Here is a 27,416-nt window from a genome sequence, read left to right as displayed (position 1 = left end):
TTCTCTTCTGTGAAAGGGAAAAAATGCAACCTTATAAGCAAATATCACCTTATATTTCCTTTACAGCTAAGATGAAAAAAGTGAAGAAAAAAAGACGAAGAGATGAAGAGCTCTCCTCCGAAGAATCTCCACGTCGCCACCATCACCAGACCAAAGTCTTTGCCAAGTTTTCTCATGATGCACCTCCCCCTGGCCCCAAGAAGAAACACTTATCCATTGAGCAGCTTAATGCTCGTCGCAGGAAAGTATGGCTCAGCATTGTGAAAAAGGAATTACCAAAGGTAAATGAATAAGCGAATGCCTTCTAAGACAAGGCAGGAGAATGCTTTCCATGCCTTTTTGAGAAGGAGCTGTGAGAGCTAGATCTTTGCCTAGATGGGCAGTCAAAAAGGACGATTTAAAAATATATATATTATCATTATTAGAATGCAGCATAGTCTTGCCCTCCTTTTCTTTTCCTTTGGGCTGTGTGTGCACCTCCATGTTTGTGGTTGCATGCGTATGCACATATGTATGTGTTTGGAGGCCAGAGATTGAGTGTCTTCATTCATTCTCTAGCTTTGCTTTTTTAAAAATATATTTTATTCATTTATTTATTTGAGTGAGAGAGAAGGCAGAGAGAGGAAGAGAGAGAATGGATGCACCACGGCCTCCAGCCATTGCAAGTGAACTTCAGATGCATGCATCACCTTGTGCATCCATGTTTATGTGGGTACTGGGGAATTGCACCTGAGTCCTTAGGCTTCACAGGCAAGTGCCTTAACCAATATGCCTCGTTCTGCTTTTAAAATTTTTTAAATTTCATTTCTGAGATAAGAACTCTCATTGAACCTAGAGCTCACCTATTCAGCTAGACTAGCTATCCAGTAAGTCCTAGGGATCTTCCTGTCTCTTCTTCCCTGGTGCTTGAATTACAGACAAGTACCACCACCATGCTTGGCATTTCTTTGTTTTTTTTTGGGGGGGGAGGGGGTTTCAAGGTAGGGTCTTACTCTAGATCAGGCTGACCTGGAATTCACTATGTAGTCTCAGGGTGGCCTCGAATTCATAGTGATCTTCCTATCTCTGCCTCTCGAGTGCCGGGATTAAAGGCATGTGGCACCATGCCTGGCTATGCTTGGCATTTTTATGTGGGTCCTGGGGTTGCAAACACAGGTTCTTAGGCTTATAGGGACAATACTTTACTCATCTCACCAGTACTTTTTTTAAAAAAATGTTTTGTTGAGAATTTTTTTTATTTTTTACTTTTTTGGTTTTTCGAGGTAGGGTCTCACTCTGATCCAGGCTGACCTGGAATTAATTCTGTCATCTCAGGGTGGCCTTGAACTCATAGCAATCCTACCTCTGCCTCCCGAGTGCTGGGATTAAAGGCGTGCGCCACCACGCCCAGCTGAGAATTTTAATACATTAGCATGCAGTAATTTTATTTATCTATTTATTTTCAAAGAGAAAGAATGGCACACTGGGGCCTCTAGCCACTGCAAACAAACTCCAGATGTATGTGCCTCTTTGTGCATCTGGCTTTACATGGACATTGAGGAATTAAACCCAGGTCATTAGACTTTGTAGGCAAGCGCCTTAACCAGTTAGCCATTTTCAGCCCTAATAGTAATTTAATCATGTTCCTGTTCTATTATTCTCTTTTGTCCCCTGCACCTCATCCCCTGAGGACCCTCCTCTTTCAAGGTAGTCCTTCTTCCATTTTGCTGTCTTGTTCCTTTTGTCTTCCTTGTCCTTTCTCTCAAAATGTTGATGGGCTCAGAATTGTGCTGGTCTTTGTGGTGGTGTGGTAGTATTGGTAACCACTATGGGGTTATCAGTGCACCTGTTGGTTCATGTTAACTTAACATTTTGTTTTTGTTTTTGTTTTTTTTCTTGAAGGTAGGGTTTCACTCTAGCACAGCCTGAACTCTGTGGACCCAGACTGGCCTCAAACTCACAGCAATCCATCTGCTTCTGCCTCCTGAATGCTGGTATTAAAGGTGTGCACCACCATGCCTCACAAATAAGAAACTTTTTTAAATTTTATTTTTATTATTTTATTTTATTTTTTTTTTGAGGTAGGGTCTCACTGTAGCCCAGGCTGTCCTGGAATTCACTATGGAGTTCAGGGTGGCCTCAAACTCATGGCAATCCTCCTACCTCTACCTCCCAAGTGCTGGGATTAAAGGTGTGTGCCACCACACCCGGCCAGATTTTATTTTATTTTTTAACAATTTTTTTATTTCTTTTATTTATTTGAAAGAGAAATAGGCAGGGAGAGAGAGAGGTGGAGGGAGGGAGGGAGGGAGAGAACAGGTACACCAGAGCCTCCAGCCACTGTAAATGAACTCCAGATGCATGTACCTCCTTGTGCATCTGGCTTATGTGGGTCCTGGGTAACCAAATCTGGGTTCTTTGGCTTTGCAAGCAAGTGCCTTCATGTTAGGTCCAGCCCTTAAATTTTAGTTTTAATTTATTATTATTTGTTTATTTGTGAGAGAGAGGCAGAGATAAAGAGAAAGAATGGGCATGACAGGGCCTCTAGCCAGCGCAAATCAACTCCAGACTTATTTGTCGCCTGTCCTTCTGACTTACGTGAGGAATTGAACCTGGGTCCTTTGGCTTTGCAGGCAAGTACCTTAACTACTAAGCCATCTCTGTAACCCTAAAATTTATTTATTCGAGAGAGAAAGAAGCAGAGAGAGAGAGAATGGACATTCCAGGGCCTCTCGTTACTGCAAACGAACTCCAGATGCATGTGCTGCGCTGTGCATCTGTTTTATGTGGTATTGGCGAACTGAATCTGCATCCTTGGGATTTGCAGGCAAGGATCTTGACTGCTAATCCATCCCTCCAGCCCAGAAATATCTACATATTTTTTTAATGAGGAAGAGAACACATGGGCATGCCTCCTGCAACTACAAAGTCTGCGCTGGCAGGCTTTGCAAAACAATGTGTCTAGTTTGTCCAGGCAAAATAAAAAATCCCTGTACAATAGAAGACCACATATTCAGTAGAAAGTTGTGAAAAATAATTGAATAAACAATTCACAAAATAAAACTGTAAAAATGGCCCTTCGAATGGAGAGTTAGCTCAGTGGTAATAAGCACTTGTTTGCAAAGCTTGCTTGTTCAGGTTCTATTCTCCAGTACCTATATAAAGCCATGTATATAAGGTGACGCATGAGTCTGGAGTCCCTTTGCAGGTGCAAGAGGTCCTGGTATGCATGGCCATAGTCTTTCTCTACGTTTCTCTTTCTCTCGCAAATAAGTAAGTAAATAAAATGTTTTTCAAAAGTAAAAAATGGCCCTCTAGGGGCTGGAGATATTGTTCAGGCTCAGTGGTTTAAAGGCACTTACTTGTAAACTATGCTGACCTGGTATCTGTGCAAAGCCAGATGCTTAAACTGGTGCATATATCTGGTGTTTCTGGTCAGGGGCAAGAGATATTGATGTGCCCACCCATACACACATACAAACAGATAAATTTTGAATTTTAAAAAAGTCTTAGGGCTGGAGAGAGAGTTCAGTGATTAAATGTGCTTTCTTTCAAAGCATGACAGCCCAGGTTTGATTCCCCAGTACCCATATCAACACAGACCACTAATTGGCACATGCATATCGAGTTCCATTTACAGTGGCAGGAAGTTGTATTCCAACTTATTCTTGCATATAAATAAATAAATATTTAAAAAATAAAATATGGGCTGGAGAGATGGCTTTTCAGTCCAAGTGCTTGCTTGTGAAGCCTAAGGAACCAGGTTTGATACCCCAATACCCACACAAGCCAGATACACAAAGTGGCACATGAGTCTGGAGTTTGCGGCAGCTGGAGGCCTGGCATGCCCATTCTCTCTCTTGGTGTCTCTCTCATAAATAAATAAATAAAATATTAAAATAAAATGTATAGTATTTTAGCAATATTTTTACAAGTCTATTTTTTCTTTTTCCTTTTTTTTGTTTTTATAGGTAGTTTTTCACTCTGTCCTAGGCTGACCTGGAATTAACTGTGTAGTCTCAGGGTGGCCTTGAGCTCATGGTGATACTCCTACCTCTGCCTCCTGAGTGTTGTGATTAAAGGCGTGCACCACCCGCCCAGCTTTTCCAAGTCTTAAACTAATACTGAAAGTGCCTAAAAAATATGTTATAAGAATATATAGGGGCTGGAGAAATGGCTTAGTGGTCAAGGCATTTGCCTGCAAAGCCAAAGGAACTCGGTGCCGTTTCTTAATACCCATGTAAGCCAGATGCACGAGGGGGCACATGCATCTGGAGTTTGTTTCCAGTGGCTGGAGGCCCTGATGCCTCCATTCTCTATCTCTCTCTCTTTCAATCTGTGTGTGTGTATGTGTCTGCCTCTATCCCTCTCTCACTCTTTCAAATAAAAATAACTTAAAACTATTAAGAAAATAAACAAAAATTTAAAGAATATATAGCAAAAGCTAATTAGGCAAATCATTTCTAAGCACGAGTAAGGCATATGCAACAGATTCTTTTTTTTTTTTTTTTTCGAGTTAGGGTCTCACTCTGGTCCAGGCTGTCCTGGAATTAACTCTGTAGTCTCAGGGTGGCCTTGAATGCAGGGTGATCCTCCTACCTCTGCCTCCGGAGTGCTGGAGTTAAAGGTGTGCGCCACCATGCCCGGCTTTAGATTTTTATTCTTAAATTATTCATCATATATATGTCAGTTTTGAACTAAATTTTCATTTACAGAACAATCATAAAAGAAACAAGGAAGCACATATATGCCTTTAAGCCCAGCACTGGTTAAGCAGACATAGGTGGGTCACCGTGAGTTCAAGGCTAGCCTAGGACTACAGTGAATTCCCTGTCGGCCTGTGCTATAGTGAGATTGCCTCCAAATACAAAGAGAGGGCTGAGAAATGGCTTAATGGTTAAGGCATTTGCCTGCAAAGTCAGTGGAACCAAGTTCGATTTTCCAGGACCCAAATAAGCCAGATGTACAAGGTGGTACATACGTCTGGAGTTCCTTTGCAGTGGTTGGAGGCCCTGGTGTGGCCATTCTCTATCTGTGTTTCTTTTTTAAGTAAATAAATAATAAAGTAAAATTTAGAAAGAAATGAAAAGGCTGGGCGTGGTGGCGCACGCCTTTAATCACAACACTCAGGAGGCAGAGGTAGGAGAATCACTGTGAGTTTAAGGCCACTTTGAGACTACAGAGTTAATTCCAGGTCAGCCTGGCCTAGAGAGAGAGCCTACCTCGAAAAACTAGAAGAATAAATAAGTAAATAAAAATAAAGAAAGAAAGGAAAAAAAAGGGAGGGAGGGAGTGAAGGAATGGGGAAAACAGAGAAAGGAGGAATAGTTACAAAAAATAATAAGATTCTCTTATATCACTTACTTACTAATCTTACACATAAATAGGAAACTTATTTTAGGAAAAGGAAATTAACATTGGCATCATCTTATTACTATTATTCTTTTTATTTTGTATTGTTTCTCCTCTTCCTTCTGCCCTTGCAGGGTTTTACTCTAACCCAGGACAATCTGTAAGTCAATGCCTAGAACTCAAGGGATTCTTTATACCTTAGCTTCCCATGTGCTGGGGTTAAAGGCATGTACCACCATACCCCACTCTAGTGCTTTCTGCTTTGTTTATTATTTATATTTGGCTGTATGAGGTATTGAATTCAGGACTTTATACATTGTAAGCACATGTTGTACCACTGAGTTACACTCCTGGACCCAGGCACACAATTCAGTTACAGGCCACATTCAAGGACAGCCTAAGCTATTCCATAAAGCCCTGTCTCCAAACAAAACCAGGGCAGAGCATGTAGCTTAGAGCTTCACCTACAGTTCAGTAGTACAGTACTCACCTAACTTAGACAAGACATAAGGTTTAAATCCCTAGTACTGTTGGGGGGGGGTTGTTATGTAAAAATTTATGCATTAGTGGTATTACGAATGTTTGGTTCAAGTATTTTCTGCCAGGTTTCACCATGAATACAGTCACTTCTGTTTCTATAATTACCTTTGTGTATCTCAATGAGTTCATACTAAGACCTCTGATTTCAGTCAAATTTCATAGGCTGTGTTTTAGTTTTTCTTGCCTATGAATACATTCTCTAGCATAGCTCATATCTGTGTTTATCTCATCTATTTAAGTATAGTATGCAAAAAATGTAATTTCACAATTGCTAATCCATGTGAAATGCATGTTTATAATGTCAGTCCCTCTGTTTATATAGAATTCTTTTGGTTTTGGGTCTAACAGAATATAGCCATTGATTTTCTTCTGCTACATGTAAGTATGAACTCATGGAGATAAACATACTGAGCCTAGTTCTATTCTTCTCTATGCATAGCAATGACTGTTTTTATTTTGTTAATTATTTTTTATTAACGACTTCCATGATTGTAATCAATATCACATGGTAATGCCCTCCCCCCCACTTTCTTCTATGAAACTCTATTCTCCATCATATCCCCTCCCCTCTCCATCAGTCTTTCTTTTTTTTTTTTCAAAATTTTTTAAATTAACAACTTCCATGATTATAGAAAATATCCCTTGCTAATACCCTCCCTCCCCCTACTTTCCCCTTTGAAACTCCATTCTCCCCATCTCAATCCATGTATCTTTTATTTTGGTGTCATGATCTTTTCCTCCTATTATGATGATCTTGTGTACGTAGTGTCAGGCACTATGATATCCAGGCCATTTTGTGTCTGGGGGGAGCATGTTGTAAGGAGTCCTACCCTTCCTTTGGCTCTTACATTCTTTCCGTCACCTCTTCCGAAATGGACCCTGAGCCTTGGAACGTATGATAGAGATACTGCAGTGTTGACCACTCCTGTCACTTCTTCTCAGCACCATGATGCCTTATGAATCATCCCAAGGTCACTGCCATCTGAAAAGAGAAGATTCTATACCAAAAGTGAGAGTGGCATTAACATATGGGTATGAACATTAAGAGAAATGCTTACTGGGCAGTTTGATAAGCATAGTATATATATTTAGCCAGTGAATCAGTCTCTCTTTTATTTTGATGTCATCATCGTTTCCTCCTATTATAGTGTCCCAAGCATCTTGAAATTCCCATTCATACTTTCCTATTAGTTTGTCTTTCTCTTTCTTGGACTGTATTAGATCTGCCACCTGGTCTTCTAGTTTAGATATTTGGTCCTCTCCTTCATCCATTCTACTAGTGAGATTTTCTACAGAATTTTATTTCATTTACTGTGTTTTTCATTGCTAGTGATTCTGACTGGTTTTTCTTTTTTCTTTTTTTCTCAATTTTTATTAACATTTTCCATGATTATAAAAAATATCCCATGATAATACCCCCCCACACCTTCCCCTTTGAAATTCCATTCCATCATATCCCCTCCCCTTCTCAGTCAGTCTCTTTTATTTTGATATCATGATCTTTTCCTCCTCTTATTATGGTCTTGTGTAGGTAGTGTCAGGTACTGTAAGGTCATGGATATCCTGGCCATTTCATGTCTGGAGGGAGCATGTTGTAAGGAGGCCTACCCTTCCTTTGGTTCTTACATTCTTTCCACCACCTCTTCTGCATTAGACCCTGAGCCTTGGAAGGTGTGATCGAGATGTTACTCAGTACTCCAGGCATTTCTTTCCAGCACTATGATACCTTCTGAGTCATTCTAAGGTCACTGCCATCTGAAAAGAGAAGATTCTCTACCCAAAGTGAGATTAGCGTTAATATAAGGGTATGCATATTAAAAGAAGTGCTTACTGGGCAGTTTGATAAGCATAGTATATACATTTTTCCAGACATCAGCAGATGTTACACCCATAGGGCTCATGACTACCCGTTTTAAGTTTTTAGTATCAGGGATGTGTTCCCCCCCATGTAGCGGGCCTCCAGTCCAATTGGAGGGCAGTTGGTTTCCACCATGATAGATCTGCCACTATTGCACCCATTAGCTCATTTGGCCTGGGTGGCCAATTTTAAGGCATGCAGTGTTCACTGTTGAGTATCTTCACTGGTGGTATCTCTTTCTCCCATTGAACTACATGTAGAATGGCTTCTTCCAGTTTTCTGTCAGCTGGTCTGTATGGAGGAGGTTATCAGTTCAGTTCCAGTGGCCTTGCAGCCCAAGTATGTGGAGTCTTCAGCAATAGGGTCTTATCATCTATTCCTGGTGGGAAACCAAGGGCCTCGGCAATGGCCTATAATGTTTTGGGGGCATTAGGGACCTCCCTGGCCAATAACTCATTGGAAGTATCCCATCCCTGGCACTGAAAATCTTCTAACAACAATCTATGGCTCCTGAGTTTTCCATTGTCCGAAACCGGAGGATTCCATATGATTTATTTGCATCCTCTTAGATTTTGATTAGCCCTCCCTCCACCTTTCCTTTACTCAATCTCTTCCCCTGATCTCACCTGACTGGTTTTTCTTTATCATTTCTGTTTCCTTATTTACGTCTTGCATTGACCTCCTTATTTCATTAAATTGGTTTCTTGTGTCTTCTTTCATTTCTTTGATTTCCTCCTTGATTTCTTTGAATATATTTATAATCATTCTTTTGACATCTTCCTCAGGCATTTCCTCTAAATCAGTCTCACTGGAGGTCATTTCTGATGCATTAATACTTTTTGATGGACTTATATTGTGTTAATTTTTTGTGTTTCTTGTGTTATAATGTACCTACTTTTGCATCTTAGATTAATTTAATGCTTGGAGTTTCTAATTATCTGCTCTATTATTAGATGTATCAATCAATCTGATGTTATGTATCTTCAGGGTAGGATCTTAAGGTCTAGGTGTGGCTCTTAAGACTCTCAGGTCCTTAGTGCTTTTATGGCAAGTACTCTTACCCACTGTGCCATCTCCTCAGCTTGCCTGCCTTTGTTTTTTCTTCTGCATATGTTGTCAGTGTGCATGCACAAACAGATGCTTGTTTTTGTGCATGTGTGTGTGTGTGTATGTGTGCATATTTGGAAACCAGATGTCAATGTTGTCTATCTTCCTCAGTTGCTCTTCATTTTATTATTTATTTTACTTTTTTGAGGCAAGAGTCTCTTGCTGAACCTAGAGCTTACCTGTTACCTATATTACTTGTAGCAGACAGCTTCAGGTTCACTGAGATAAATGTCCACAATAGGCACAGTTATGGAGGAAGGGATTTATTGAAGCTTACAGATCCAGGGGAGGTTCCATAATGGCAGAAGAAGCTGGCCTGCTTTCACAGGACCAAACACAGAGAGAGAAGCACAAGCCTAAAAGCCAGAAGCCACACAGCACAGCACACTTCAGGAACTCCAGCTAGGCACACTTTGCATATCTTTACATTGAAATCTCAAACCCATCACCACACCTTAAGATCCACCCAGTGACACTGCCTCCAGCCAGGTGACTGCAGATGCAAACTGCAAAGTAATAAAACACTGAATATATATTGGGGGCCATCTATTCAAACTATCATATTACCTAACTAATGAGCCCCAAGGATTCCCTGTTAACCAGTGTTGGGATTATAGGGAGACACCACCACACCTGACATTTTCTGTAGGGAATAGGGGTCCTAACTCAGGTCTTCATGCTTGCCTAGCAAGCATCTCACCCACTAAGATATCTCCCTAGCCCCTGAAACCTGGTTTTATTTCTGATGGAGTTTTTGAAGCTGGTCTCAACTCTATAGACCTTGATTAAAAAAAAAAAAAAAATGGAAGCGTGTGTGCAAGAGCGAGCTTGTGTCAGTCTCTTGCCCTACTGCAAACTAATGCATATGCCACTTTGGTACATCTAGCTTCACATGGGTGCTCAGAAGTTACACTGGCTACATAGGGCTACATAGTGAATTCCAGGTCAGCGTGAACTAGACTGAAACCCTACCTCCAGAAACCAAAAAGAAGAAAAGAAGTTGAACTCAGGCTGTCAGGTTTTGCAAGCAAGTCTGTTTAACTGCTGAGCGATCTCCCATTCGCCCAACCTTTAATGTTTGATCCTCTCAGTATTAGGCTTATAGTCATGAGCTGTCATGCCTACTTTTATGCATTCCTAAGGATTGAATCCAGGACTTCATAAATGCTAGTCATACATTCTGACAACTGAACAACATCAACATTTCCAGCCCTAGATGATGACCCTGTGATGATGATAAATGGCTTTTCACAGCTGAGAAGATGGCTCAGCAGTTAAAGGCTTAAAGCTTGCAAAGCCTGCCTGCCTGGATTCGATTCTCCAGCATCCATGTAAAGCCAGGTGCATAAAGTGGCACATGCATTTGGGATGTTTGTATTGGAAGAGGCCCTGGCATCATCATTCTCTCCTGCTCTCTCTCTAATAGATAATTAAAAATAACTAAAAAAATAGAAAAGGAGTAATTATTCCGGGTTTGGTTCATTGTTGGTAGAGCTAGAATCCTAAACTGTAAAGCAATGTTATCTTTCTCTATTGATTCTTGCATCTGGGTGTCCTGCTCTCTTTGCTTTGCAAACTGGTCCATAAAGTAACATATTTTAATCAGAATTTAGTTAAGTTTTGAGTTTATTATATTTCCCTTGTCCAGCTGAAGCTTTACAAACTTGTTGAAAAGTGTAGATAAGGCCCTGTTTATTTTAAATTATTTTATGCTTCCCTCCCCCTCCCCGGTTTTTTAAGGTAGGGTCTCTCACTCTAGCCCAGGCCATCCTGTAGTTCCAGGCTGGCTTTGAACTCACTGCCATCCTCCTACCTCTAGAGTGTTGGGATTAAAGATATGGCCACCACACTCAGCAAGTCTCTATGTAAAGGCAGCTTTCTCTTCTACTCCACCTCTCCCCCCCCCCCCGGGCTCTGGGGTAGGGTCTTCGTCTGCACCAGGCTGACCTGGAACTCTGTAGTCTCAGGCTGGCCACAAACTCACAGTGATCTTCCTACCCCTGCCTCCTGAGTGCTGGGATTAAATGTGTGTGCCACCACACCCCCTTTAGCTTTCTCCTCTTCTTGATTTTTTTAACCATTTATTATTTATTTATTTATTAGAGTGGGAGGAAGTGAGAGAGAGAATGAGTACATCTATGCCTCCAGCCACTGCAAATAAACTCCGAACTTATGTAGGACATGGAGAATTGAACCTGAGTCCTCAGGCTTTGCAGGCATGCGCCTTAACCACTAAGCCATCTCTCCAGCCCAGCTTTCTCTTCTTGATGTTTCTTTGGTAGCTTGTGTAATGTAAGATGACAGTATATCTGGATGACTTTTAAAAGTTATATATGTTGCCTGCCTTAGGCATATTTGTTTTCAGTCCTCCAGGAATTAAATAAAAGATTGCGTGATCTTATGTCAGCAATGAATCCTAAATGAGATATTACTTTCAAATGTTTCAGGCCAACAAGCAGAAAGCTTCAGCTCGAAACCTGTTTCTCACCAATAGCCGAAAGGTAATGTATATTTTCCATTTCTCATTTTGTGTAAAATACATTGTTCTTGACAAACTAAGGTATTGTGACCTCTTTCTTGATCATGAAGCTAATAGTGTCTAGTAGAATTTCTAAGTAATCTTATTCTACTTTATAAGTAAAATTGTTTTCCCTCACTTTTCTAACAATAATATAATAGCCTTTCTGTGTAGTCTCGGGATGGCATTGAACTCAACAGTGATCCTCCTACCTCCATCCACCTCTCAAGTGCTTCATGGTACTTTTGACATAAGATCAAGTCCTGTCTGATTCCTTGGGTGAACCTGTTACCATCTTGTGCTTAGTCTCTTCATTTAATATATAATGTGGAGTTGGAGTAATGGCTTAGTGGTTAAGGCACTTGCTGTGACTTCTAAAGACCTAAGTTCAATTCTTCAGGTCCCACGTAAGCCAGATGTACATGGTGATGCATGCATCTAGAGTTTGTTTGCAGTGGCTAGAGGCCCTGGTATGCCCATTCTCCCTGTCTATCTAGTAAATTAATAAAGTCTGTAAGAAAAAAGAAAAGATATAACGTGAACTGCATTGTGGTGGCACATGCCTTTAGTCCAGCTATGAGTTCAAGACCAGCCTGGGACTAAAGAGTGAGTTCCAGATCAGCCTGGGCTAGAGTAAGACCCTACCTTAAACCATCCCCCACCCCTACCAAAAGAAAAGAAATGATGTAGGGGGGAGAAAAAGCTCTCTGAAAGGGAAGCTACACAGTTTGTAAGGTATGTGTGAGAAACAAATGAGGGTTAGGATATGGCTCCAGAGTTAAAGAAACAGATACAGTTTTGGTTTTTGTTTGTTTGTTTGTTTTTGTTTGTTTGTTTTTTTTGAATGTGCGAGGAGAATGGGTATGCCAGGGCCTTCAGCCACTGCAAGCGAACCCCAGATGTGTGCACCCTCTTGTGCATCTGGCTAACATGGGTGCTGGGGAATCAAACCTGGATCCTTTGGCTTTGTCAGCCAAATGCCTTAACCGCTAAGCCTTTTTTCCAGTCCCCTAGATACAGTAATTTTGTTAGTTATATTTTCCTCAGTAAGTCACCAGCCTCTCTGTTTTCCTGCTCTGGAAGGTAGAGGTTAAGAAACTATTTTATTCGTATTTATTTGAAAAACAGAAAGAGGCAAATAGATAATGGGACACCGGGGCCTCTAGCCACTGCAGACAAACTCTAAATGCACGTACCACCATGTATATATGCCTTACATGGGTCCTGGGGAATCAAACCTGGGTCCTTAGGCTTTGTAGGCACCTTAACTGCTAAGCCATCTCTCCAGCCCTGATTTTTGTTTTGTTTCGTTGCTTTTTCAAGGTAGAGTTTTACTCTAGCCCAAGGTGAACTGGAACTTATTCTAGCCATCTTTCCACCTTACCTTAGTCAGTACTGTACAAAAGTAAGATATGTGGCCATAGAACTGTTGCTACTTAACAGACTCATGGCTGATATGGTTTCAAGTCTACTTAGAATACTTTCTGTCATTGTGTCCTCCCCTGTTGTGATAATGTTGTTGTTTGCAGCTTGCCCACCAGTGTATGAAGGAGGTGCGTCGAGCTGCCTTACAAGTACAGAAAAACTGTAAGGAGACTTTGCCTCGTGCTCGCCGCCTCACTAAGGAGATGCTTCTGTACTGGAAAAAATACGAGAAGGTAGAGAAGGAACACCGCAAGCGCGCAGAGAAGGAGGCTTTGGAGCAGCGAAAGTTGGATGAGGAGATGCGGGAGGTAAAGCAAAAGCATAAAAGTGTTAAAGCCCTAATTAGTAGAAATGTATCAATAGTTTAGTCTGCACTTTTTCTGGGGTTTTTGTTTGTTTTTTGCAGGTCTAGGTATAGAACCAAGCCTCAATTCCTTGCATATTCCAGGCAAGTTCTCTACTGGAGATCTGCATTCCAGTCACAAAATTTGTGTGTGTGTGGTTTTTTTGTTTTTGTTTTTTTTGCTTATTTATTTATTTGAGAGCAAGAGGCAGATAGAGAGAGAGAATGGGCGCGCCAGGGTCTCTAGCCACTGCAAACGAACCCCAGATGTGTGTGCCCCCTTGTGCATCTGGCTTATGTGGGTCCTGGGGAAACAAGCCTCAGACCAGGGTCCTTAGGTTTCACAGGAAGTGCTTAACTGCTAAGCCATCTCTCCAGCCCACAAAATTGTGTTTTTTAAGGGTTTTGTTGCTGTTGGGAGCTGGGGGGAGATGGGGTATCATTGTATACATAGAGTATTCCCATACCTCTAACTTTAGCCTCTCCATTGTTGGGATGGCAGGTATGTGACACCACACATGGAAGCTCCAGCAATTTTCTAATGACATTGTCTGAAGGTTCACAGTTTTAATCAGTAAACCAGTCTGTTTTAAATTGTTTTGGTAGAGACCTTGAGGCCTCTTGCTTCTTTTGTGCTGTCTTCCTCTGACCTATAAATCTAGAGGAGGAACTGCAGCAAGAGCAATAAACAGGAGCCCTGGTTGTACTTCTTCCTTATTGGATGATCAAGCATGGAGACCAAATTTAGTAACAAATAAGCAGTGGTAGACAAGTTTTGTTTTGTCTCACTTAACCCAGGCCGGCCTTGAACTCTGATCCACCTGCCTCAACCTGCTAAGTGCTGGCAACACAGGTGTGAGCCAGCACACCCAGCAGACATTGGATAATTAACCTAGTTTTTAAAAATTGAATTCATTTATGTGTGGAGGTCAGGACAGACAGCCTCTTTGAGGTGTCTGTGTTCCACCTTCTCTGAGACAGCGTCTCTCTCTCTCCCTCTCTCTCTCCCCCTCCCCCCCCCTCGCTACTGCAAATCAGCTGCCAAAGAACATCAGCTTAGCTGCCATGTGAGCTTCAGATTCTCCTAGATCCATCTGCATTGTCCTAGGCATGATGGCATCAGATGAATGTGCCACTTTACATTCAGCTCAACTGGTAACCCATGTTTTTGAAGCCCACCCACCTCTCACTACTCAAGAGTGGTATGGCTGTGTCCTTTGTGTACCCTACTTTTTAAATTTCTTTTTAAATTTTTTATTGACAACTTCCATAATTGTAAAAAATACTCCATGGTAATTCCTTCCCTCCCCCTACATTCCCCCTTTGAAATTCTACTGTCCATTGTATCCCCTCTTCCTCTCAATCAGTCTCTTTTATTTTGATGTCATCATTTTTTCCTCCTATTATGATGGTCTTGTGTAGGTAGTGTCAGGCACTGTGAGAACATGGATATCCAGGCCACTTTTTGTATGGAGGAGCACGTTGTAAGGAGTCCTACCCTTCCTTTGTCTCTTGCATTCTTTCTGCCACCTCTTCCGCAATGGACCCTGGGTCTTGGAAGGTTTGATAGAGATATTTCAATGCTGAGCACTCCTCTGTCACTTCTCAACACCATGTTGCCTTCTGAATCATCACAAGGTCACTGCCATCTTAAAAGAGAAGGTTCTCTACCAAAAGTGAGAGTAGCATTAATATAGGGGTAAGAATAAGAGAAGTGCTTACTGGGCAGTTTGGTGAGCATAGTATATACGTTTAGCCAGACAGCAGCAGATGTTACAACCCTAGGGCTAATGATTACCCCTGTTGCAGGTTTTTAGTATCTGGGATGTATTCCCTCCCAAGGAGCAGGCTTCCAGTCCAATTAGAGAGTGGTTGGTTTTCCCTATAATATACCTGCCACTATTGCACTGCACCCATTGGCCACCCTACTTTTTTTCCCTTGTTGTGTGTGTGTTTTAGGCAAGCCCAACACTGTCTTTATTTTTTTTCTTATGTGAGAGTGAGTAAGGGGGCATAGAATTGGCATTCCAGAGCCTCCATCAACTGCAATTGAAATCAAAACTCATATGCCTCCTTGTGCACACATGTCACCTTATGTATTTGTATCACTGTGTGTCTGGCTTACATGGGACCTGGAGAGTTGAACATGAGCCCTTAGGCTTTTTTTTATTTTTTCCACATCCCCGCCAACATTTATGATCATTTGTTTTCATGATGGTGGCCAATCTGACAGGAGTGAGATGGAATCTCAATGTAGTTTTAATCTGCATTTCCCTGATGATTAGTGACGTAGAACATTTTTTTAGATGCTTATATGCCATTCATATTTCTTCCTTTGAGAACTCTCTATTTAGCTCCATAGCCCATTTTTTGATTGGCTTGTTTGATTCCTTATTATTTAACTTTTTGAGTTCTTTGTATATCCTAGATATTAATCCTCTATCAGATATATAGCTGGCGAAGATTTTTTCCCATTCTGTAGGTTGCCTCTTTGCTTTTTTCACTGTGTCCTTTGCGGTGCAAAATCTTTGTAATTTCATTAGGTCCCAGTGGTTAATCTGTGGTTTTATTGCCTGAGCAATTGGGGTTGTATTCAGAAAGTCTTTGCCAAGACCAATATGTTGAAGGGTTTCCCCTACTTTTTCCTCTAGCAGTTTCAGAGTTTCCGGTCTGATGTTAAGGTCTTTAATCCATTTGGACTTAATTCTTGTGCATGGCGAGAGAGAAGAATCTATTTTCATCCTTCTGCAGATATTTATCCAGTTTTCAAAACACCATTTGCTGAAGAGGCTGTCTCTTCTCCAATGAGTATTTTTGGCATTTTTATCGAATATCAGGTGGCTATAGCTACTTGGGCTTACATCTGGGTCCTCTATTCTGTTCCACTGATCTACATGTCTGTTTTTGTGCCAGTACCATGCTGTTTTTGTTACTATGGCTCTGTAGTATAGGTAAAAATCAGGTATGGTGATACCACCAGCCTCTTTTTTGTTGCTCAGTATTATTTTAGATATTCGAGGTTTTTTGTGATTCCAAGTGAATTTTTGGATTGTTTTTTCTATTTCCATGAAGAAAGCCTTTGGAATTTTGATAGGGATTGCATTAAATGTGCAGATTGCTTTAGGTAAGATTGCCATTTTCACGATATTGATTCTTCCAATCCAGGAACAAGGGATGTTTCTCCACTTTCTAGTGTATTCTGCTATTTCTCGCTTGAGTGTTTTAAAGTTCTCATTGTATAGATTCTTTACTTCCTTGGTTAGGTTTATTCCAAGGTATTTTATTTTTTTTTATGCAATTGTGAATGGGAGTGATTCTCTGATTTCATCTTCTGTGTGTTTGTTGTTAGCATATATGAAGGCTACTGATTTCTGTGTATTTATTTTGTATCCTGCTACATTGCTGTAGGTTTTGATCAGCTCTAACAGCTTGCTAGTAGAGTCTTTAGGGTCCTTTATGTATAGAATCATGTCATCTGCAAATAATGATAACTTGATTTCTTCCTTTCCAATTTGTATCCCTTTTATGTGTGTCTTGCCTTATTGCTATGGCTAAGACTTCCAAAACTATATTAAATAGAAGTGGGGACAGTGGACACCCTTGTCTTGTTCCTGATTTTAGTGGAAAAGCTTCCAGTTTTTCCCCATTTAGTAATATGTTGGCTGTAGGCTTGTCATAAATAGCCTTTATTATATTGAGATATGTTCCTTCTATTCCGAGTCTCTGTAGAACTTTTATCATGAAGGGATGTTGGATTTTGTCAAATGCTTTCTCTGCATCTAATGAGATGATCATGTGATTTTTGTCCTTCAACCCGTTTATGTAATGTATTACATTTATAGATTTGCATATGTTGAACCATCCCTTCATCTCTGGGATAAAGCCTACTTGGTCAGGGTGAATGATCTTTTTGATATACTCTTGTATTCTGTTTGCCAATATTTTGTTGAGAATTTTTGTATCTATGTTCATGAGGGAGGTTGGTCTGTAATTTTCTTTTTTTGTTCTATCTTTGCCTGGTTTTGGTATCAGGGTGATGCTGGCCTCATAGAAGGAGCTTGGTAGAATTCCTTCTTTTTCTATTTCCTGGAAAAGCTTAAGAAGCAATGGTGTTAGCTCTTCCTTAAAAGTCTGGTAAAATTCAGCAGTGAATCCATCCGGGCCTGGGCTTTTTTTAGTTGGGAGATTATTGATAACTGTTCGGATCTCCATGTTTGTTATAGGTCTATTTAAGTGATTAATCTCATTTTGATTTAATTTAGGTAGGTCATATAGATCAAGGAAATCATCCATTTCTTTCAGATTTTCATACTTTGTGGAGTATATGCTTTTATAGTATGTCCCTATGATTTTTTGAATTTCTCTGGAATCTGTTGTGATGTTACCTTGTTCATCTCTGATTTTATTAATTTGTGTCTCTTCTCTCTTTCTTTTGGTCAGATTTGCTAAGGGTTTATCAATCTTGTTTATCCTTTCAAAGAACCAACTCTTTGTTTCATTAATTCTTTGGATTGTTCTTTTTGTTTCTATTTCATTAATTTCTGCCCTAATCTTTATTATTTCTTCCCGTCTACTACTTTTTGGTTTGCCTTGTTCTTCTTTTTCCAAGGCTTTAAGGCGAAGCATTAGGTCGTTTACTTGCGACCTTTCTAATTTCTTAATATAGGCACTTAAGGCTATAAATTTACCTCTTAGAACTGCCTTCATTGTGTCCCAGAGATTTTGGTATGTTGTGTTCTCATTATCATTTGACTCTATAAATTTTTTGATTTCCTTTTTGATTTCTTCATTGACCCACTCATCATTTAGTAGTGTATTGTTTAGTTTCCATGATTTTGTGTATGCTCTATAGCCTTTCTTGCTACTGATTTGTAGTTTAATTCCATTGTGGTCAGATAGAATGCAAGGAATTATTTCAATTTTACTGAATTTGTTAAGATTTGCTTTGTGTCCTAATATATGGTCTATTTTAGAGAATGTTCCATGTGCTGCTGAAAAGAATGTATATTCTGCAGCCTTTGGATGAAATGTCCTGTATATATCTGTTAGGTCCATTCCTTCTATGACCTCATTTAGTCCAGATGCCTCTCTGTTTATTCTTTCCCTGGATGACCTGTCAATTGATGAGAGTGGGGTGTTAAAGTCACCCACCACCACCGTGTTTGGTGTTATCTGTGACCTTAGTTCTAATAGTGTTTGTTTGACGAATTTGGGAGCCCCCATGTTAGGTGCATATATGTTTAGGATTGTAATGTCCTCCTGTTGTAGTGTGCCCTTAATCAATATAAAGTGACCTTCCTTATCTTTTTTGACTAACTTCGGACTAAAGTCCACCCTGTCTGATATTAGGATAGCAACCCCTGCTTGTTTTCTAGGCCCATTTGCTTGAAACACCGTCTTCCAACCTTTCACCCTAAGATAATGTCTATCCTTTGTAGAAAGGTGAGTTTCTTGGAGACAACAAATTGTAGGATCCTGCTTTTTAACCCAGTCTGCAAATCTATGTCTTTTCGTTGGGGCATTGAGACCGTTGATATTAAGAGATATTATTGAAAGGTGTGTATTTATGTTTGCCATTTGTGTGTGTGTGTGTGTGTGTGTGTGTTACTTGTTCTACCTGTGCTCTCTTCTGTTAACTGGTATTTGAGTATGGCTGGTTTTTTCTAGGTTCCTTATATGTGTGCTTTTCCTTTTGTTCAGCATGGAGGATTCTATCAAGTATTTTCTGTAGAGCTGGTTTTGTCTTCAGATATTCCTTTAACCTGCTTTTGTCATGGAATTTCCTTATTACTCTGTCTATTTGAATAGATAGCTTTGCAGGATAAAGTAACCTTGGTTGACAGTTGTTATCTTTCAGAACTTGGAATATATCACTCCAGGCCCTTCTGGCTTTAAAAGTTTGTGTTGAATAATCTGCTGTAATCCTGATGGGCTTGCTTTTGTAGGTAACTTGATTTTTCTCTCTAACTGCTTTCAATATTTTTTCTTTGGTGTGTGTGTTTGGAAGTTTGATTATAATATGGCGAGGAGAGTTTCTTTCTGGGTTTTGTCTGGCTGGGGTTCTAAAGGCTTCCTGTATCTATATTGGCACCTCTTTCCCAATTTGGGGGAAATTTTCCTCTATGATTTTGTTGAAGATGCCTACTATGCCTCTGGAGTGGAGTTCTTCTCCTTCTACTATGCCCTGAATTCTTATATTGGATCTTTTCATAGTGTCCCGAATATCTTGAAATTCCCACTCATACTTTTCTATAAGTTTGTCTTTCTCTTTGTTGGACTGCATTAGGTCTGCCACCTGGTCTTCTAGCTTAGATATTCTGTCCTCTCCCTCATCCATCCTACTGGTGAGATTTTCTACAGAGTTTTTTATTTCATTAACTGTGTTCTTCATTGCTAGTAATTCTGACTGGTTTTTCTTTATTATTTCTATTTCCCTATTTATGTCTTGTATTGCCTTCTTTATTTCATTAAATTGGTGTCCTGCCTCTTCTTTGATTCCTTTGAGTTCCTCTTTGATTTCCTCTTTGATTTCTTCTTTGATTGTTTTCATGTGTTCTTTGACCTCTTTGAACATATTTATAATTATTCTTTTGAACTCTTTCTCAGGCATTTCCTCTAACTCTTTCTCACTGGAGGACATTTCTGATGCATTAATACTTTTAGGTGGATTTATATCGTCTTGCTTTTTAGTGTTTCTTGTGTTATAATGTATATATTTTTGCATCTTGGATTAAGTTAATGCTTGGATTTTCTAGCTAGCTGTGTATTCTTAGCTGTATCAATTGATTTGATGTAATATATTTTCAGGGTAGGACCTTAAGGTATTAGGTGTGGCTCTTAAGACTCTCAGAGTATCTACAAAGATGTTCTTAGGGGTTGAGTTTCCCTGCTATAGGAGTATTCAAGCAGGCTGAGTGGAATAAAATACAGGTAGATTCTAAAATTTAACTAAACACTGTACACATTCAATCAAAAACAGCCCCGAGTATGTATGCAAGAGTAGTTATTATAATGACCAGATCCTCTATCAACAAAGAAGTTTAGACTTCTGGTCTGTTGAGGGATCCAAGTCAGCTTGTGACCAAGTGAGACCCTTCCCTGGTGCAATCCCAGTTACCTTGGGTGATTGTGGTCTCAGTCAAGTTGCTGCCTGGGTCGTTGGACTGCTGTTCTGATTTCTGGAGCTGGGCACTTGCTTTTCCTATGGGGCAAACCGAGCCGCTGCTGCTGCCTCTGCTGCTGCCGTAGCTGCCACCGCCGGAGCCACCACCGCTGCTGAAGCTGCCGCTGCCGTGTCCGCCGCTGCCCCCCCCCACCCCAAGCCGCTGCTGCGGGATCTGCCGCCGCTGCCGCTCCTGGGTCCGCTGCTGCTGGGGCCGCTGGTACCGGTGCTGGGGCCGCTGAAGTTGCTGCCGAACTCTGCTCCTGCTTGGGTCCCGCTGTCAGCCCAAGTTGGCGTGGCTGGGTCCCGGGCTGCTGCTGTGTTCGCTGGAGCAGGGTTCAGGCGTTGGGGGAGGGGAGGGAGCCGCGGCTGCTCTGGTTGTCTCACTGCTCCACGTGTTCTTCTACCTCACGGTCTTCTCCTCCGCTGCTCGCTGCCGCTCTCCCCTCACGTTTCCCGAGTTGCGGAGAGCGCGGTGTGAGGGGAAAATCCCGCACCTGGCTTTTCCTGCGGCTCGAGCCGAGAGTCTGGTGGCTTTCTGAGCTGTTGGAGCCGCTTTTCCCGCCTGTGCGGGTTCTGGATGCTCTAGAACTCTTCTACTTCTCCGCTGCCGCCTCAATTTCCTATACACCTCACTTTTTAGTAAAAGTGTGTATTTTGCTGAGTTTTTTTGGTCTTTTTCCCCCCTAGGCTGCTTTGGCGTGGTACCTACGCCGCCATCTTATCCGGAAGTACTCTACTTGGCTTTTAAGTAGCATCAACTTGGCTAAAATAAAGCTGTTCATTAGCAACTTTTTTTTTTTTTTTTTTTCAAAGTAGGGTCTCACTCTAGCCCAGGCTGACCTGGAATTCACTGTGGAGTCTCAGGGTGGCCTCGCATTAGCAACTTTTTTTTTCTGTTTTTTTCTTTTTCTCTTTTTGAGGTAGGGTTTCACTCTAGCTCAGGCTGACCTGGAATTCACTATGTAGTTTCAGGGTAGCCTCAAACTCATGGTGATCTTCCTACCTCTGTCTCCTGAGTGCTGGGATTAAAGGCCTCTGCTACCACACCTAGCTTTCTATTAGCAACTTAAAAAATATATATTATTTATTTATTTATGATGGAGAACAAGACAGATAGGGAGAATGGGCACGCCAAGGCCTCTAGCCACTGTATATGAACTCCAGACACATGTGCCCCCTTGTGCATCTGGCTTATTTGGGTCCTGGGGAATCGAACCTGGGTCCTTAGGCTTCACAGACAAATGCTGTAACTGCTAAGCCATTTCCCCAGTCTTCCTATTAGCAACTTTTTTGTTTTTCACTTTTAAAAAATTTTCATTTATTTGAGAGAAAAGGAAAGAGAGAAATACCAGGACCTCTTGCTGCTACAGATGAACTCTAAACACATGTGCCACTTTGTGCATCTGGCCTTACATGGGTATTGAGGGATTGAACCTAGACCATCTGACTTTGTAAGCAACACCTTCAACCCTGAGCTGTCTCCCCAGCCCCATAATTTGATTATTCTGAGGAGTTTCTTTTTTTTTTTTTTTTCCCCCCCCTGCAGCACTGGGGAAGGAACCTAACCCTGTGCTTACTGGGAAAGTGAAGACTTCTTTTTGGGTTTTTGTGGTAGGGTCTCACACTAGCCTAGGCTGACCTGGAATTCACTATGTAGTCTCACGGTGGCCTCAAATTCATGATGATCTTCAACACTGCTTCCTGTGCTAGGATTAAAGATGTGCACCACCACACCCGGCGCAAATAAATAAAAGTAATTATTTAAGTGAAATAAAATGAAAATAAAAATACTATCAAATCATCTTTTAAGATGTGTTAGTTGGAGGGCTCTGGAGATAGCTCAGTGGGTAAGAGTGCTCACTGTTCTATTAGCAACTTTTAAGTAAAAAGTTTTTTTGTTTTTGGCCGGGCATGTTGCCGCTCACCTTTAATCCCAGCACTCGGGAAGCAGAGGTTGGAGGATTGCCATGAATTCGAGGACAACCTGTGACTACATAGTGAATTTCATTTCAGCCTGGACCAGATTGAGACCCTACCTCAAAAAACCAATAAAGAAATAAAAATTTTGTTATTTTGCTTTTCAAGATTTTATTTATTTTTAAATTGTTATTTATTTATTTATTTTTGGTTTTCTGAGGTAAGGTCTCCTTTTTACCTCAGAGTTGACCTTGAATTCACTCTGTAGTCTCTGCCTCCGAACTGCTGTGGTTAAAGGTGAGCGCACCAGGCCTGGCTTAGGTTTTATTTATTTTTTAGAGAGAGACAGGTAGAGAGAAGAAGGCAGATAGAGAATGGTCATGCTAGGGTTTCTAGCTTGCAGACAAACTCCAGATGGCTTGTGTCACCTTGTACATCTGGCTTATGTAGGTACTGTAGAATGAAACCTGGTTCCTTAAGGTTTGCAAGTGAAGACCTTAACCACTAAGCCATCTCTCCAGCCCATAAAAACTTAAAGATTTGATAAATTCTGTTTACTGCTTCTTTTGTTTATTTCTATTTATTTATCTGAGACTGCCAGACAGAGAAAGAGGCAGATGGAGAGAGGAAGGGAGAGAGAGAGAATGGGCGTGCCAGGGTCATCATCCACTGCAAACGAACTCCAGGAGCGTTGTGCCCCCTTGTACATCTGGCTAACGTGGGTCCTGGGGAATCAAGCCTTGAAGTGGTGTCATTAGGCTTCACAGGCAACCACTTAAACCGCTAAGCCATCTCTCCAACCCGTGTTGACTACTTCTTGAATATAATAGGATTTGGCTGTTTTTCCTTTCACTTTAGGCCAAGAGGCAACAGCGAAAACTCAACTTCTTAATCACCCAGACAGAGTTGTATGCCCATTTCATGAGCCGCAAACGTGACATGGGTCACGATGGAATCCAGGAAGAAATATTAAGAAAACTGGAAGACAGTTCTACCCAGAGACAAATTGACATTGGTGGAGGAGTGGTAGTTAACATCACACAAGAAGATTATGGTGAGTCCTCAGTACCCTGCATTTTTGCATTTTTCATATCCAGGTTATATTTGTTACAATTCTTTTTTTTTTTTTTTTTTCCGAGGTAGGTTCTCACTCTAGCCCAGGCTGACCTGAAATTCACAATGTTGTCTCAGGGCAGCTTTGAACTCGTGGTGATCCTCCTACCTCTGCCTCCCAAGTGCTAGGATTAAAGGCGTGCGCCACTATGCCTGGCATTTATTTTATTTTTTTGAAGTGGGGTCTCACTCTATCCCAGGCTGACCTGGAATTCAATGTGTAGTCTCAGTGTGGCCTAGAACTTTTTGCCATCCTCACCTCTGCTTTCCAAGTGCTGGGATTAAAGGATTATGTATAAGTATTATTTGAGAGTGAGTAAGAGGGAAAAAGAGAGTGGGTGTGCCAGGGCCTCCAGTCACTGCAAACAAACTCCAGATGCATGGGCCCTCTTGTGCATCTGGCTTACGTGGGTCCTGGCGAGTCCTTTGGCTTTGCAGGTAAATGCCTTAACTGCTAAGCTATCTCTTCAGCGCGCCCCCACCCCTTTTTTTTTAAATTTAAAGGCTGGAGGGATGCTTGGTGGTTAAGTTGCTTGCCTGCCAAGCCAAAGACCCAGGTTTGCTTCCTCAGGACTTATATAAAGCCAGATGTACAACATGTTGCATGCATCTGGAGTTCATTTGCAGTTGCTGAAGGTCTTTGTGCACCTATTTGCACACGTGCTCTCTCTCACTTTCTTTCTGCCTTTCTCTCAAATAATTAAAAAATAGTTTGACATGGTGGCACACAACTTTAATCCCAGCATTTAGGAGGCAAAGGTAGGAGGACTTCCATAAGTTCAAGGTCACTCTGGGGCTACATGGTAAATTCCAGGTCAGCCTGGGTTAGAGCAAGACCCTACCTTGAACAAAGAAAAAAATAAAAATATTTACAAAAAAAAATTGTAGTAGACATGGAATGGGTATAAAAAATAGCAAAATTGAGAATCTTTTGTTGTGATTTGTTAGTAGAAATAGAAAATTTTAAAATCAAAATTTGTCAAACATATCTCAGCAGAAAAAAAATCTTTCACATAAGATTTTTAGTGCGGGGCTGGAGAGATGGCTTAGCGGTTAAGCGCTTGCCTGTGAAGCCTAAGGACCCCGGGTTTGAGGCTCGATTCCCCAGGACCCACGTTAGCCAGATGCACAAGGGGGCGCATGCGTCTGGAGTTCGTTTGCAGTGGCTGGAGATCCTGGTGTGCCCATTCTCTCTCTATTTGCCTCTCTCTCTGTCACTCTCAAATAAAAATAAACAAAAATAAATGTTTTAAAAAAATAGATTTTTAGTGCAGACATTATGAGTAAGATGCTGTTAAGTTTTGGATATATTTTTGCAAGAGGAAGAGAGAATATGTGTGTGCCAGGGCATCTTGCTGCTGCAAAGAAATTCCAGATGGAAGGTTTTACTCTACCCAGGCTGACCTGGAATTCATTATATAGTCTCAGGGTAGCCTTGCACTCAAAGAGATCCTCCTGCCTCTGACTCGCCAGTGCTAGGACTAAAGTTGTGCACCTCCACTCCTAGTCTCCCCGGTAATTTTTGTGTGCTGGCTTTGGCTACTGGAGGGCAGCCTGTTGCCTTCATCAATCTTCAGTCTCTTACCTCTGCCAAGTAATTTTTTTCTTCTCCTCAGTTCTTTGTTAGCTTTGGAGTAAATTGAATTGCAGATTAGGAATCCACTTGTGTTAGCATACTTGTGACTTTGAAGGAGGATAGGTGTGATAATCTGTGTTTTCTCTTTTCAGATAGTAACCATTTTAAAGCCCAGGCCTTGAAGAATGCTGAAAATGCTTATCATATTCACCAAGCTCGAGTAAGTTTTTAAAATGAAAAGGCAAGTTATATTTGGCCCAGCAAATGCTCCACATCTTTTATTTACACATTCTTCCTTTTTCTTCTTCCTCCTTCCCTCCCTCCTTTCCTTTCTTCCATTTAGAACTGGTGTGCTAGGGCCTTTTGCCACTGGAAATGGACTCCAGATACATGTACCAATTTGTGCATCTATCTGGCTTTATATGGGTACTGTGGAATCAAACTCAGGCTATCAGGCTTTGCAGGTGTTTTTAATTGCTCAGCTATCTCCTAGTCCCTGCTTATTCCCCCCCCCCCACCTGCATGAAAAGAGAGCCAGATAGACTAGGCATACCAGGTCCTCTACCCACTGTAAATGAACTCCAGATGCATGCACCCTGACTCCCCAGTGCTGGGATTAAAGGCATGTGCCACCACACCCAGCTATGTTAGGTTTTTCAAGGTTGGGCTGACCTGGAATTCACTATGTAGTCTCAGCGTGGCCTTGAACTCATGGCAGTCCTACCTCTGCCTTCCAAGTGCTGGGATTAAACACATGCACCACCACATCAGGCTACAGTTCCATATTTTTCATTGCTGTTTTTTGTTCTCTTGAATATTCATGCACTATGATATGTGTCATGGTTATTTGTTAAAAATGGCCATACTGTTGGAAGAACCATATGTATTGAAAATACTGCCAAGTTACTGTTTTATTTAGTTAAGTAATAATTTGTTCTCTGTTATTCATGAGATAATGAAGTTTAAAAAAAATAGTAAGAACCTGCAGTTGGTGGTCAAAAGAATGTAAGTTAGTATATTGCAAAAGTGCCTCTTTGTAAATTTGAAAGTGTCCAAATGAAGAATAGATACCAGCACTTCTTCACTAATCAAACATTTTTAAAAAATTTTTTTTTTCTCAATTTTTATTAACATTTTCCATAATTGTCAAAAATATCCCATGGTAATACCCCCACACACACTTTTCCCTTTGAAATTCCATTCTCCATCATATCCCCTCCCCATCTCAATCAGTCTCTCTTTTATTTTGATGTCATGATCTTTTCCTCCTCTTATGATGGTCTTGTGTAGGTAGTGCCAGGCACTGTGAGGTCATGGATATCCAGGCCATTTTGTGTCTGGAGGGAGCACGTTGTAAGGAGTCCTACCCTTCCTTTGGCTCTTACATTCTTTCCGCCACCTCTTCCGCATTAGACCCTGAGCCTTGGAAGGTGTGATCGAGATGTTACTCAGTACTCCAGTCACTTCTTTCCCGCACTTTGATACCTTCTGAGTCATCCCAAGGTCACTGCCACCTGAAAAGAGAAGATTCTCTACCCAAAGTGAGATTAGCGTTAATATAGGGTATGAATATTAAGAGAAATGCTTACTGGGCAGTTTGATAAGCATAGTATATACATTTTTCCAGACATCAGCAGTTGTTATACCCCCAGGGCTCATGACTACCCCTGTTTTAAGTTTTCAGTATCAGGGATGTGTCGTGTCCCCCCCCCCCCCCCATGGAGCAGGCCTCCAGTCCAATTGGAGGGCAGTTGGTTTCCACCATGATAGACGTGCCACTATTGCACTCATTGGTTCATTTGGCCTGGCTGGCCATCAAACAAATTTTTATCAAGTCTTTTTTTATAAATTCCTTGAATTAGCAAGTGATACTGTAATATTGCTTAATGGTGTATCCATCAAAAATATTGCATTGTTGTAATTTTTAAATTATTTGTTATATACTTTAATATAATGTATTGTTATATGCATCATATTACATTATTTAATATCAGATAATTTTTCTATTTTGCATGTTGTAAATGAATTTTATTTATATCATACATGTATATTTGTGTGTGTGTGTGTGTGTTTTATTTTTTTTTTATTTATTCTGGAATTTGAAGCAGAGTCTTCCTCCAGCCAAGCCTGTCTTAAAACTAACTCTAGCCCAAGCTGTCCTCCAACTAATGAAGATTCATGTACTTCAGTTTATTGAGTGCTGGGATTCATGTTATGAGCCACAGTGCCCAGCTTCTTCTTATATATTTATTTTTTATTTTCCAGACAAGGTCTTTTGATGAAGATGCTAAAGAAAGTCGAGCAGCTGCCCTTCGAGCTGCAAACAAGTCTGGCACTGGGTTTGGGGAGAGTTACAGCCTGGCAAATCCATCTATCCGGGCTGGTGAAGACATTCCACAGCCCACCATTTTCAATGGGAAATTGAAAGGTTACCAGCTGAAAGGCATGAATTGGTTGGCCAATCTCTATGAGCAGGTAAAATTTAGGCTATGTTTACCCATTCTTTTTTGTCTGTTTTCCTTT

General features: G+C 41.0%; 1 protein-coding gene across 2 annotated transcripts in view; it reads left to right on the top strand.

The window, feature by feature from the left end:
- The window catches only part of Ino80 (INO80 complex ATPase subunit), a 178,304-nt gene that overhangs the window by 35,184 nt on the left and 115,704 nt on the right, over window positions 1-27,416 (top strand). For both annotated transcript variants that reach the window (XM_045156229.1, XM_045156228.1), the window contains exons 7-12: window positions 67-281; window positions 11,284-11,337; window positions 12,884-13,087; window positions 23,063-23,258; window positions 25,046-25,113; window positions 27,159-27,368. In XM_045156229.1, the coding sequence (XP_045012164.1) occupies window positions 67-281; window positions 11,284-11,337; window positions 12,884-13,087; window positions 23,063-23,258; window positions 25,046-25,113; window positions 27,159-27,368 (947 nt within the window). The remainder of the gene's footprint in view (window positions 1-66; window positions 282-11,283; window positions 11,338-12,883; window positions 13,088-23,062; window positions 23,259-25,045; window positions 25,114-27,158; window positions 27,369-27,416) is intronic.

The sequence above is a fragment of the Jaculus jaculus genome, chromosome 8, assembly GCF_020740685.1.
Source record: "Jaculus jaculus isolate mJacJac1 chromosome 8, mJacJac1.mat.Y.cur, whole genome shotgun sequence".
In the NCBI taxonomy this organism is placed as follows: Eukaryota; Metazoa; Chordata; class Mammalia; order Rodentia; family Dipodidae; genus Jaculus; species Jaculus jaculus.
Note: the sequence above shows the minus strand (reverse complement) of the source record. Positions and strands in the feature narration are given on the sequence as shown.